The following is a 14,641-nucleotide window of genomic DNA, read 5'->3' as shown; positions in this document are numbered from 1 at the left end:
TCTCAATTTTTCTACGATTGGAGTAAAAATTTAAGTAAAAATGTGGTTAGCGTTTTTGACAGTATTTTTCACATTTGATATTAAAATTTTATTATCTAGAAATAGTAATGATTATTTTAAATGCGTACAACGGAAAGATAATTTTATTTAATTTCTAAAACAGTATTTGTTTTTCCGGAAAATAAGATATATATAGTGCACTTTAACCACTCAGAACATTAGAACGTCAAAAGACGTAAATATGATAATAGCGGTCAAGACATAAGAACGTCTTTTCACGTAAACGCGCGAAATTTGACAAAAATCGATTTATTTCCATCACTAGTATACGGATTGCCATGATTTAAAAAACAGAGTATCGATAATGAATAACGCTACGCGTCTGTATTCAAGAATATCTGTGGAACGTAGAACTGCATTATCTAAGCCGATTGAATCTGTCATCTTGTTCGTTCATAATTTATTGCGTTTCTAAATAATTTATTAAAAATATTTTAGTTTGGACGGTTAATATTTTGAGGTGACTAATAGTTTTAAATTATATTTCTTCAATATATAAAGTGTTATTTCTTTATGATACTCAGAAAAAAGTACATTTTTCAAGGCTTTGAAATAATTGTAAGCGATTTTTACATATTTTTGACGTTTTCATAAAATGTATATTTAGAAACGCAAATATTTACGTATAACAACACAATTCGATAGTGAATTTCATAATCTTTCCAAAACATTTTTTAGAATGAGGCTACGTTTCCCAAAACGTGAGTTATGAAGCTTTTAGCAAAACTCGTAAATAACACAAAAATTATCACGTTTTGACAGTTCTCAAAGGAACACATAGTAGATAAAAGTCTTTGTCTGAGAGGTTAAATACACAGAAAACATTGCAAACTGAGCAAAAGTGTTGAAAGTACTAAACGGCTGTATTATACATACTTTGAATAAGAACTACCAATATTATCTCCATTTTCTTAACGCATATGTTTGATTGTAAGATTTTTCCCGAACTCGATGCAATCTAGATAGTGTCTTGGCTAAATATATCCAATTTTATTCTAATTTGCGACATCTACTGACTTTTCTAGTCTAGTAAGAATATATTATTTTTATCTAGTAAGAATATATTATATTTTTATTCGAAATATAAATAATCATAACTTTAATAAAAGTAATAAACTATCGTATTAAAAAAACCCATATTTATTTATTTTAAAAACGAAAAACATTTTAAGATTTCGGAACTTGCGCATGCTTAAAAATCAGTGATCTATCCATTTAAATCTTCTGTATCAAGCATCCCTACAATTCAAAGGTCTCCTTGTAATGTGTATTCATGCAAAATTCTGATCCTAGAATGTTAAAAATACATTGTGCGGGGCGGTAAGTTTTCCAACTCACCCCATCGCATTCGGGGGATCTTAAAAAATTGATTGATGATTGTAAAATTATCGACGTACAGTAATGGTGAAATTTTGCAGCGCCTGCATGACAAAGTTGGACACGACACGGCCGTCTCCAGCGTGCATGCGCGGGCCGTACGTGTTGAAGATGCGTGCCACGCGCACATTGACGTGCTCCTGCTTGGCGTAGGCGTATGCCAGCGTCTCTGACACACGCTTGCCCTCGTCGTAGCATGCGCGAGGTCCTGGAATTACCATAATTGATTATTAAAAATAACAGAAGAGTTGAGTTAATTTATGAACGTGAATAAAGCACAGACTATGTGCCATAGTTATCTGGAGGTCCGTCCTCTCTGCTTACCTCGGCGTAGATACGGATTAGTGGTTAGTTAGTCAAGTACTGTACGGTTTTTTTGTCAGAATTCAGTTTAAACATAATTCCTTGATATGGTCTCCCATTTTTTACAACACAATACATTATAATAATTTTATTACCCTCTCAGGCTAATTTGTTTGCTTTTGGGAACATCTAATAAGGTCTCATAGAAATCGTTGTATCTCCCTACTGTCATGGTGAGAAATATGATATAAACGGTCGTAGAAAGAGAAAATACCACGCTTTATATTCAAATCTAGAAGTTAACCACAGAAGAATTAAAATGTACACTTCTATGAAACCAAATTTTGTGCATTTTTTACTATGTATTGACATAAAAGTGACAGTAATGTTTATAATACATTTATCTAAAAAAATATGTCTTTTTCCATTTTTTTTCATTATCAGTAATTTTAGTTCAATCAATGTTTAGCCGAAAAACCGTAAGGTGAGCCATTGTTTAAAACTTTTTTTATGTTTGCATTAAAATTTTGTAAATTTCTAAAACTAATTTTATTATTTCTAATAAAAATATAAGAAAGCCTATTTATTCAACTTACAAAAACAGTTTTTAATTTCCGGATACATTCAGAAATATCCTATTTATTTGGATTTTATTGCAAAGTGGAAATGGAAACAAATTCTGACAGAATGCCCGAGAGGTTAATAATATTCATTAAAAGTGGAAAAAAAAAATTTATGCAACACATAAACTTTAGACTCTGACTGATAAATTATTATTTATAAGTGACAATGGTGCAATTAATTGTTTGAGTGACAGAAGGATTATTGCTGATGTTGTAGTGTAGTATTAATTTAAAAAATAATCAACTCATTATATTAACTTGCACTTGATAATGCTTGTATGAGTAAATATTATGTAATTTCACATTTTACACAATCCGTTGAAATTTATTACAGAACATAATATGTTCTTATAATTCTCTAACTTCTCCATCGTCTTCTTGCAACCCAAACTAGCTATACATCATTTTTCTTTTTATATTATAGTAATGTATAGATTCTATGTCCGCAAACTGTAAAATTCACCCGCCATAACACTGGGTCATCCCTAGCATGGAGGGTGAAATATAACAAAAAAACACATGTACTCTCTAAATCATGTATCAATAAAATAAATATTGTTAGCGTTAAATAAAACGCCGAATGTTTATAATCAAATATATGCAGTGTGCACCTGATACAAAATATATTCAGTCTGCACCCTAATACAACATATATTCAGTCTGCACCCTGATATAAAATATATTCAGTCTGTACCCTGATACAAAATATAATCAGTGTGAACCTGATACAAAATATATTGTCTGTACCCTGATACAAAATATATTCAGTGTGAACCTGATACAAAATATATTCAGTCTTAACCCTGATACAGCATATATTCAGTCTGCACCCTGATATAAAATATATTCAGTCTGTACACTTAAGTCTGCTGTAGTTACCCCAATTATTAAAAAACCACAGCTTGATGCCGACAACCTGGGTAATTATCGACCTGTATTAAATCTGCCTTTCGTAGCTAAACTACTAGAAAAAATTGTGGCTTCTCAAATAATCTCCCACTTAAATCTGAATAAATTAATCACCAATCATCAATCAAGTCCTCCACAACACAGGTGAACTCCTAGCGTGGAGGACAATATACTATACCATTGTATAACAAATATATTAAAGAATAAATAAAAAATAAAAAATAAAAAAAAAGTCTGCATATAGGAGGTTCCACTCAACAGAAACCGGATTACTTTGTGTCCTGTCAGATATAACCCTTGCCATAGAGTCAGGTAAGTTAGCACTTATTTCACTTTTGGATATGAGCGCTGCATTTGATACCGTTGACCACGACATTCTCATTAAGAGACTAGAAGTAACGTTTGGTTTACATTCTAATATCAAATATTGGCTAGAATCCTATCTATCCAATCGCTCGCAAGCAGTAAAGGTTGGAAATAAACAGTCCAACTTCACAAAACTTTCTTCAGGGGTACCCCAGGGATCCGTTTTGGGTCCACTTCTCTTCATTCTTTTTACAAATGACGTTGCAAAAATTATCGAGTCATTTGGTCTTTTATCTCACTGTTATGCTGACGATCAGCAAATATACTTTTACTGCTCACCAAATGAGATCGACGGCCTAAAAATTCGCACAGTTGAGTGTCTAGAAGCAATTAATCTCTGGATATCCTCAAATAAACTTAAGCTAAATCCTTCAAAAACGGAGATTCTCTGGGCAGCCACACATAGACGCCAACATTTAATAGAAAACTCACCAATCGCCATTTCCGGCAACGACGTAATTGCTAAAACAACCGTCAAACTTCTGGAGTTTATCTGGATTCAGACCTTTCTTTAAATAGTCAGGTAAATAAGACCGTTAGCACGGGGTTCTTCTACCTTAGACAACTTAAGTCAGTTCGTAGGAATCTTTCAACAGAGGCAACTAAATTACTTGTGAATTCATATATAGTATCACGCCTTGACTATTGCAACGGCATTTATGCAAATCTTCCTAAATGCGAAACTGATAAACTACAATCAGTGTTCAACGCCGCTGCAAGGCTTATCACCGGGGTACCCAAGTTTTCGCACATTTCGGAACACCTCCGAAATCTTCACTGGCTGAAGTGTCCTGAAAGGATCCAGTATAAGCTATGCTGGATGGTGTTTAAAGCCATCAACGAAATGGCGCCACCGTATATTACTGAGCTATGCATTCCGGAAAATACTGGTTTAAGGCAGTCAACCCTTAGATCAGCGACATCATCTGCAATTGGAAGGTTGAAAGAACCTAAGCGAAATCCGAACACTAAGTTTGGTGATCGTGCATTCGGAGTATCCGGCCCTAAGGCTTGGAATAAACTTCCTATGGAATTGAGGTGTATAACCAGCCCAACAGAATTTAGATCCAAACTAAAAACTCACTTTTTCAGACACTCATTTCCATAAATCCGTCATTCTATCCAAATATTTATTTTTTTTCATTTTTTTTATACCGTAATTGTTCCATTATCTAGCGATTCCGTTCATTCAAAGTTGTATATTGACTTGCCTACCAATGGACAATGGACAATATCAGCGGGAACATAACAAGTCAATCGGTTTAATTGTTGGCAGATGAATCATCTAGATGCGTTTAAGATTGACGATTGATTTTATTAATTAATTTCATTCATTTAACATATATATCCAGCTAACAATAAAAACACCCTAATATAATAGAACTTCCTTCTTCTTCTGGCGTTAGTAAGATTAGATTGTTAATATTAATTTTAGTTGTAAGTTGCTAAATATGTAAATACTCGTATATATGACGTTAAGATAGTAGTTATAGGCCTTAGTCGTAAGTCACTAGATATAAGTCTTAGAGATAAGTCAGTAGTTCTAGTATTAACTATTTAAGAAATAAATTTGTACAGCGCCCTTGAGGTGATTTCTCACGAAAACGGCGCTATATAAATTAGCCAAATATTATTATTATTATTACACTGATACAAAATATATTCAGTGTGAACCCTTTTGTTACAAAATAACGATTCCATGAGGTCATTTTCATCCTTCGATTCGAATCTGGCCATTGCAAAAGCCTGCTTCTTCTGGGAGACTGGTATGTCAAGTGCGATCCCTTCCTTACCCACCGATAAGGGAGTCGCTGGAATAGTTCCCTGCTTGACCGACAGAGGCGAGAGCAGCACTTCTGGAGGCGGATGAGTGAACCAAACCAGATGAGTGGTGGGAATATTGCATTTTTATTGTATGTTTCACAGTGCTTTAATACAAATGAAGTATAAACTCTAGGGACTTATATATCACTTGTTCCTTTTATGTATTTTCAGTTTATGTATCTCTGTAAAACTACATTTTATAAATGGACTACTTGCTGTAAATAAATACAGTACAGACACTGTCAAATGTGATTGGTAAGAAATAAAGTGATTTTACCAATGGGATTGACGTGTCCCCAGTAGGTCTCTGGCTGTGGATGTACCGTGGGATCCCCGTATACCTCGGAGGTACTCGCTATAAGTACCTTGGCTCCCACTCGTTTCGCCAGACCTTCAAACAAAACAAAATAAACAATATTATAAATAAACTGATGATGCAGCAAAAACTTGGTGTGCTTATTATCCCGAAGATGACATAATGCTCGTTTCTCCAAAGTGGAAGACACTTTCAGTAGCTACTTAATCGCAACATTCAAAAATAACTCGTAATTTACTGTAATTAATTTATGGGTTATTATGCCATGTTGTGCTTCCTCTCTCTTTAACCAACGTTTCAGACAGCCTTACAGTGTTCATCGAAGGCCTAAAACACATCGAGCGCACCTAATTACAGAGGCAATTGAAATCCACAAAATACCATAAATAATAATTATAGGAACGACGGAGCTAAGCTTAATAGTTCTTGGAACCTGGTATTAGATGGCTACACCAAAACTAAACGCAGAAATCACATTATGCTAGCAAAATGGTATCCCTTCTACATAATATATAAACACACTTCACCACAAACTACACATCTGCCCTGATGATGGACACTGTAACGTTATCCGAAACGTTGGCTAAATAAGGAGAAAGCGGAACACGGCATAATAACCCAAAAATTAATGACGATAATACTTTGGCCGTGAATATTTAAAAAAACATATAACTCCCTTTTGTCCATTTGGGTTGTTTACACATAGTCAAAAAGCAAGCTTCATAATAGTAGAATAAAATTATAGATTTATTGAAAAGGTCACCAAATTTTAATCAGTAAAACTACTTTCAACTTTTATAAGAAAAATAAATACAATTATGTACACATTAATTATGCAACAGCTGTACATGATGCGCACCATCAAATTATCATTCAACAAACTAATGGCCGCTACACATGATCAAGTTTACCGTCCAATACCGTCGAGACTTGATCCAGTAGTGGCTATACACGTTCCATTATATTTAAAGTGACGTCAGTTCATGTGAGTTCACGTTTTTGAGTGGTCGCGGTACTCTGTGGTTGTCGCAGTACATGTAACTGAATAACTTTGACAGAACTGAAAAACGAGCACACACATTCATGACGCTTGAAGATTGATCAAGACTGTAGAATCAAAAATAGATTCCGTCTTCAAGTACACTCGTCATGCAAATTTACATCCACACATGGTCACTTGATCAAGTATCATGCAAATTGGACGGATAAAAACAACAGCATCTATCAGGTAAAAAAAATCGGTGCTGTCGTCTTGCACATTTATGTTTGTCATTTTCAATCATAATGTGAAAAGATTGACACGAAGAATAATCAGAGAGAAATCCAAAGCTTTAATGTGAATATGTATTACCCAGCATGTTGATTGTCCCAACGGTGTTAGTTTTTATTGTCTTAACCGGGTTGTACATGTAGTGCGGAGGAGAAGCGGGACTGGCTAAATGATAAATTTCGTCAACCTGAAAACGGAAAATTATAAATTGAGTTCCCTAGCAAATAAATTTTATGATGAGGAACTTAGATTTATCTGTACAGATAAGACTCTTCTTGCAAAGGGATACGCAAGTATTTGATACTCGACGATTCAAGAATCTTAGTGACTACCGCTATACATCTACAACGTTCGTACAAAGGCATTGGTCATTGCGTATCACTGTGTTTATTGTTTATTGCGGTATTTTAAGTAGGTACATAGTTATCTATGTCCTAATACAATCCTTATATACATATAATTATAGTAACACATTTAAAATGAGTCAATCACATATTTTCGTAATTTAATTTTAAATGTTTTTATGTTTTCTTCTGATTTTATTTCTTCTGGTAGCTCTCCAAATATCTTCAACGCTCCGTACATCAATGACTTTTGACTCTGTGTTTTTTTCCCGAAGGGGAGTCCCAATTCATTTCTTTTCCTCGTCTCATGTGTGTGCAACAAATTGTTTGCGACGTGAGTATTGGATACGTGCGTATCACTGAGTGCATCAAATTTTTTGCGACCTGAGTATGGGATACTTGAGTATCACTGTGTGCAACAGATTGTTTGTGAGATGATGGTATACAACTCTGTGTAGAAGGGCCTTACCAAACTAAGTAAAATGTCCAAACAAAACTGATAGAAATTCTAACGATATAAATCAATAAAATTTACTTAAAACCCGGTATAACATTTTGACAGCCATTACCCTTTGGTGAGACATAATATTTATTTAAAACAAACGACATGAGTATGCATTAACATCAATATAAAATTAGACATCCATGGGAATGTTGTATCGTTTTGCATTCCTTAAAAGAGCAAAAGACTTTAATAACAACAATAATTCATTATGTATCTGCCAACATGTGATTAAAAATTCACCTCGATGAACAAGGAATTGACAATGTCATGGTGAATGAGCTCAAAATTCTCGTGCCCGAGCCAATGCTCCACGTTTCTCTTGCGTCCCGTGAAGAAGTTGTCCACTACAATGATCTCGTGGCCCTGCATCATCAGGGTGTCCACTAGGTGGGAACCCACGAAGCCGGCACCCCCGGTGATCTGGAAAACAACAAGTATAATGTTAATCTCCTCCTCGAGTCCAAGCTCTACCAAGCCGGCAGGTAAGGTATCACGTAACCTAATCTAAACAACCAACTCTCAATTGCCGAGGTTCGTGACTCCCGGTCCAATTGCCTTGATGGACTGGAGTTCTCCATTCCCCACGATCATAAGCTGCATATAGAGGCGCAGATACCGACGGTCCGGACGTCTGTGATACCCAATCAATGCAACGCATTGGTGATCTTCTCCGTTTCTCCTGTCTTCAACTTTGCCAGTGACCATGAGTTTCGTCCAGGTTCAAGTTCTCGGTTTGGCAGTACGTCCGTATCGTAGGATGCGACAAGATAAGATTAGAGAGCCTGGCTTATTATTATCCATGTTTACGTCCAACGAGAGGATGATGAGTACCAAGGTAGGTAAGGGGGTGAAAACCCCACCTGTAGTACCTGACCACACTTAAAGTTTAGGCTGCGTTCAAATGTATGGGTGATGTCACCTCCACGCGGAACATTACAAAAAGTATTATTGGTCTGGCAACCAATAATAATTTTCAAAACTATATTTAAACTTATTTTATTAGTGTAAACCTAGCGCAAGTAACGCATCCATATCTTAACTATGTATTCATAAATAACTCAAAATAATGGATTTGGGGAGATGCTTATATAAACAAAATTAAATACATATTAAGAATTTCAGTGGTGTCAAACAAAATAAAATCGAGTAGATAAAGCATTACTGAAAACAAACAAGGGCCGGGCGGTACCGAGTGGTACTCACGTAGGTTTGTGTATGAATTTTTATATCCTATTGTTAGATCTATGTGTCGATATCAAGAATGTTTTTTTTTTTAAATAAGGATTTATTTATAAACCTATTTATCCTGTATGCAATATTTTTCATTTTAATCTTCGGATAACATTTTTTTCCTTCGTGTAGTCATATTTAAAACAATATTATTAAATTTACAATTCAGTTTTCTGGGCACTATGTAAGTCAAAATTATATTTGAAATAAAATACACTGTGTTCCAACACTAATTTTCTAAACAATGTAATGTTTTTAACCGTCTACACTAACTTCTTAACGTATTAATATTTTGTTATGTTTGATTTGCAACTTCTCGCGGTTTATCAACCCTTCAATCTTAACGAATTAATATGTCACGTTGTGTCATTTTTTGTTTCGACAGTGATTAATTCATTGAAGGATCCTTTTAATTGGTTGTGGTAACTTTGGTTCTTTTTAGATGAGGCGTGTTACATTCTGTATGATTTGAAAATAAGACAATGACCGACTACCCTGATTTTAACTACCTTTTCCTACCTTGTTTGCTCGCCTAAACGTTTCCGGTTGCTGCAGTCGATAATGTGCTAATATAATGAGACAATTAATTACAAGTACATGAAATTCGCTATAGACAATTCAATTCAAGATGCACAAAATTCTAAGTTAATGATTTGACTATGGATTGTTAGTTTTGTGAGTTATTTCTATGAGTAGGTATTTTCGGGAATAGCTAGAGACAAAACATGTGTTGCTTTCGATTGGTCTCCGTCCAAATCCCATCCATCAACGTGACCAGCTCGAGAGCAGCCAAGTTGATGGTCCAATCCCAACACCTCCAGAAATTAATTGAATATCGCTCAGCGACAGATGAAATAATGACATGTTTTGCCTCCTGCCAGAGGGTGATGAAGGTGGGATGTGGGTCCTTGGTGGTAACTGATGATGTTGATGATGATGATGAATGATGAAAATTCATCTTATACCGTTAGGTATAAGGAGCTGCTCCGGTCCGGTGGCATGATAGTCCGATGTCAGGAACCATTTGGGTCACGTGGGTAGCGCGAGGTTTAGGTCGCGTCAACCTCCCCCAAATCAATGATGAGTTAAGCTTCGCCAGTATGCCGAAAGTTAGGAGTCCACTCTACTAACCTCAAACATAAACATATACTGAAGTGGTTTGCATCAGCAACGTCAGGAGTTCGGGAGTCCCGTGAACACCCCTCTGGTTTACGCTCGTAAGAATAATGATGAATTCAGCTTCAGTTTGTTCGACTTCGCCTCTGCAGTCACGCTACTCCAAATAGCTCCTGGCTCCAGTCTATACAGCTTCTCGTTCCAGTAGAGGTAATGACACATATTTATCATATGTACAATACAGAACATACTTCAAGTCTTTCGTCCACACTCAAAATAGTCATTTCAATATTTAATTTGAATGAGGGTGTCCATCCGACATAACGAATGTTTCCGAGACGGGAGATTTTACCCCACTTTAAAGTCATGGTCATTCGCTCTATCGTTTGTCACCCTCCGCTCGCCTCAAATATCAAAGAATGGTAGAAAATGATATCCTCGACTTCCGGCGCTAAGGATCAGGGATACTGGAATCATCAGGTCGTGAATCTGAAATCATCAGATCTCCGTCAGCTCAAACGGTTTCAGTCGGAGTCAATTTCCAACCTAATTCTGGATGACTTCTCCTCCTATAGTGGGGTAAGTGTTTATTGAATTTGACAGGAAGGACGTCAGAAATCGCCGAAACAACTTCATATTCGTCACGATCCCTTCGTTCTGTCAGCGAGAAAATCCTCCTCATACGCCAGACAAGAATAGCATAGCCCTTATCCGCTTTGTTCCTTCGTCCACCAAGTTGACTCAAGTAGGAAAGCCCATCAGCAATCTTCGTTCCCTTCGATTTGAACTCCGTGAAAGCGTCCTCTCACCAGCTGAAAATACTCGAAACAGGGGTCTATTCAGGGTGACTATCTAAGGCTGGTCCTCCAACACCTTCGACGGAAACCGATGCTTTTACGGGAATAACTCAACCACACCTGAGCAGGGGAAAATCCGGCACTGCTCTACTGAAATAGACTTTATCTCGGTATCCAGGGTTATCAACTTTGCTAACACAAAAGTCCCTATTAGGCAAGCCAATCACAAATTTCGTTCTCCTCGCTTTTGTCGCTTTGATAAGATAGGACAGCCTACGGAAAATTCGTACACTTCGTCCCCGCCAAACTTATGAAAAATGAAAATCTCACTTGACAGAATAGGAATGCCAGACAGATGCATTCTCTCGGCGGCTAGCTTCAATCCGCTGCGTTATCCCGATTCAAAAATGAAATGAAAATTATATGCTAACAGAGAAACCCCTGTAATAACTACAATAGACCGTAGCCTTCACAAAGTTCGTAAAACGGACTTGGAAGTAGGTATTAGTGGTACGTAGGTATACGCACGTGGCTCTAATAGTTGAAATAATGGTGCGCTCGCGGCACACGGCTAAGTGAGAGTGATGTTTGAATAAGTTATATTTAATTAAATATATTCTATGAATTCTGTGAAGAATAAGTTGAATTCCCAAGGAGGATACGATAACTCATTGTCAAATAACAGGCATTGAAGCATATAATTAACCGTTCCATTCGTTACCACTTCGCCTATAGGTATCTGATTGCTTCGACTAATAACACAGGCCTGCGACCAAAATGCTTTCTTTAAAATAATGGGTGATTCTTATGTATTTTAGTGCGCTGAGTTCAGAAATGCCCCCAGTTTTTTTCCAGCACGTAAGAATTTTCCTTAAAGAATTTTCTGCGGGATTGCCTACCTTAAAGCGTATATTTATGAATAGGCCGAAAAAAGTGGTTTTTCCTATTCGGCTTTATAGTTTTATATCAGAAACTATGAAATATGATAAAAATTATTATATTTAACAGTATTAATCAGCGTATGAATCATGGAAACCCAGTAGAAAGGTGTCTTGCTTAGTGACTAAGATGGTATAACCTGGATTTTCCAATTGTCCTATATATACCCCTCGTTGTCCTTCGATTTGTTCATTTTAATTTAAACATTCTTAAAGTGTCTTTCAAAATGTCTTCAAGAGCTTGTGTTAATAATCCTCATAGTTTCTGTTACATTTGTGGCGAACTTGTATTAAAAAAACAAACTCGAAGTATTACGGAGTTTATTAAAAAAGTGTACTTTGCCTATTTTGGTTGATATCTTATATATATCTTATATCCTATCTTGATCGGAGATCAAGAAAAATCTTGGGCCCCTCATGGAGTGTGTTCAGGCTGTGTTGAAAGACTTCGCAAGTGGTCTAAAGGTAAGGCGAAATCTTTTCGTTTTGGGGTGCCTATGATTTGGAGAGAGCCGAGAAACCACGATGACTGCTACTTTTGTTCTTGCAACATACAAGGGTATAATTCTACAAATAAAAAAGATATATGTTACCCAAACATGCAATCTGCACTTCGACCTGTGCCTCATGGACCCGGTATTCCAGTACCAAGGACGATGGGATGTGAATATGATGGGAGACTACTGTCGAATGCTCCATAGAGAACTTCCAGACATCCCACACAAACGGAAAAGCTGAAAACGGAGTTTTGAGGGAAAAAGATGTAGATATTATAAAGAATTATAAATCCTTATTGTATATACATATTATTTTTATCAAATTGTATTTAAAAATGTTAATAAACCACTAGTAATATATATTTATTTTTCATTTCAAAAAGCATTTTCACCTATATGTACTGCGGGTTTTGCATAACTTTCATTTTCATTTTGCGGAAAATCCCTACGTGCTGGAGAAAAACTGAGGGCATATTTGGACTCAGCGCACCAAAATACATACGATTCACCCATTACGGTGAAAAAACTATCAAAAAGTGTCAATTTGCAGGCCTGTGTAACCGTTCGCCAAATTATAAAACATCGCATAATTACAATGGTTTATATTTTATATATTTCTGACGCTAAATATAACTACTGGAGAATTATTAGAATTCATGTTAAATAACGAAAGATACCTAGCTCGTAAACAATGCCTATTGTTGAATAATCTAAAGCGTTTTTTTTTGAGTAACCACTCTTCGTCCTTTTTGTAATAGCCAAGACCCGGTCGTCTTCAATGCAATAGGTGATTTATGGCCTCCTTTGCTAACGGGTCCGGACTATTGTCGCAAGTTCTTCCGTTCAAGATTTTAACATAATTACCTATAGTACTCAAGTTAAATACCCTTACTTCAAAATACAATTGAATTATTTGGTTTACATTAGGGAAATAAGTGTTAATAATTAGATTATAATAGACTTACCGATACATCTTAGTGTCAACAATCCAAATAATTATAAAAAAACAAACACAGTCACATGCAGTAAAATACTCATGCTGTTAGAAAACCACACCTTCTACACTAAATGACTTTAGCCGTGTTCGCGTCCCGACGATTAATTCTTGTTGACGCGCTTCCTAGTTTTTACTGACTCGACTATCTTAAAACGCTGACCGATCCTGATTATTCCTGACCGTCTCCCAGACCTTGAAACTCTGACCCCCTTGACTCTATTTGATCGTCTCCCAACGCTTTCAAACTGACTATCTTGAACCGTTTTTTTCACCCTCGACCGCCCCTTAGCTCTCACCAATCTAGACTATCAAAAACTGACTATCCGCCCGCGCTCCTTAACCACGACTATCGACTTCCTTCTCCCGTTCTTTCACGCTAACTGTCTCGACCGTCTCCCCGCGCTTTCAAATCCAGACCATCTTTATCGTCTCCTCCCCCAACCCCCAAATCAACTCCGCCTTCTCCATATGCGATATCTAATTTATCTCTTTTGGATTCTCGAAATTTCGTGTATTCAAAAACAGAAACGCTCTAAAAACCCTCATCAATTATGAGCTCTAGAACCCGTCACATTAATTTAAATCGTTTCAAAACCAATAAATTGTTACTTCTCAAGTAAACTGTCCAATAAGGAAGTTGAGTCCATTTTTTTTATTTTTTTTTATCAATGTTCGCATTCAAACTTAAATACTGGTATTTTTTTTTTTTTTTTTAAAGTTTGTTTTCATAATTAAATTAATTCTCAAAGTTTAAATTTTATTAAGCCCGCCAAAACGAGCGGAATCCGAGCGGTAAGAGGCGGGGTGTGGTGTGACATCATTAGAACTGTGAAAACCACGACGCTCAAGCATTTTGTATGGAAAAAATTTTAATTCTTCAACAAGGAATTCCAGTAATTTTTTTACCAATGTTAACCGTCTATTAGAATTGATGTTATTAAAAAAAAAGAAAATTGATTAAGATTTCAAAGTTAAATTAATATTTTAAGTTAGAATATTTGCTTTTCCCGCCCAGTACGGTACTTGTACGGTATTGCCGTCGCTACTTGTTGACGTTCCACGCGCTAATTCAGGACCACCGCGCAGAAAAGTAAAGACCAAAAGTAAAATAACGGTTTACAGCCCAGTTCACTGTGAGACCTTTCTGGGCGGCCGGCGGCCTGAAGTGT

The 14,641-nt window shown here is 36.2% G+C and overlaps 1 protein-coding gene across 1 annotated transcript in view; it reads right to left on the bottom strand.

The window, feature by feature from the left end:
* Uxs (UDP-xylose synthase) overlaps positions 1 to 14,641 on the bottom strand; it is a 42,329-nt gene that overhangs the window by 16,272 nt on the left and 11,416 nt on the right. The window contains exons 4-7 of the mRNA XM_089647532.1: positions 8,138 to 8,317; positions 7,130 to 7,235; positions 5,740 to 5,853; positions 1,458 to 1,645 (exon numbers count right to left, since the gene is read on the bottom strand). Coding sequence (XP_089503658.1) covers positions 1,458 to 1,645; positions 5,740 to 5,853; positions 7,130 to 7,235; positions 8,138 to 8,317 — 588 coding nt within the window. The remainder of the gene's footprint in view (positions 1 to 1,457; positions 1,646 to 5,739; positions 5,854 to 7,129; positions 7,236 to 8,137; positions 8,318 to 14,641) is intronic.

Source organism: Hesperophylax consimilis, chromosome 26, assembly GCF_061612785.1.
Source record: "Hesperophylax consimilis isolate HC1 chromosome 26, BYU_Hcon_1.0, whole genome shotgun sequence".
Classification (NCBI taxonomy): domain Eukaryota; kingdom Metazoa; phylum Arthropoda; class Insecta; order Trichoptera; family Limnephilidae; genus Hesperophylax; species Hesperophylax consimilis.
The sequence above is the reverse complement of the archived record's forward strand: the minus strand, read 5'-3'. Positions and strand labels throughout refer to the sequence as shown.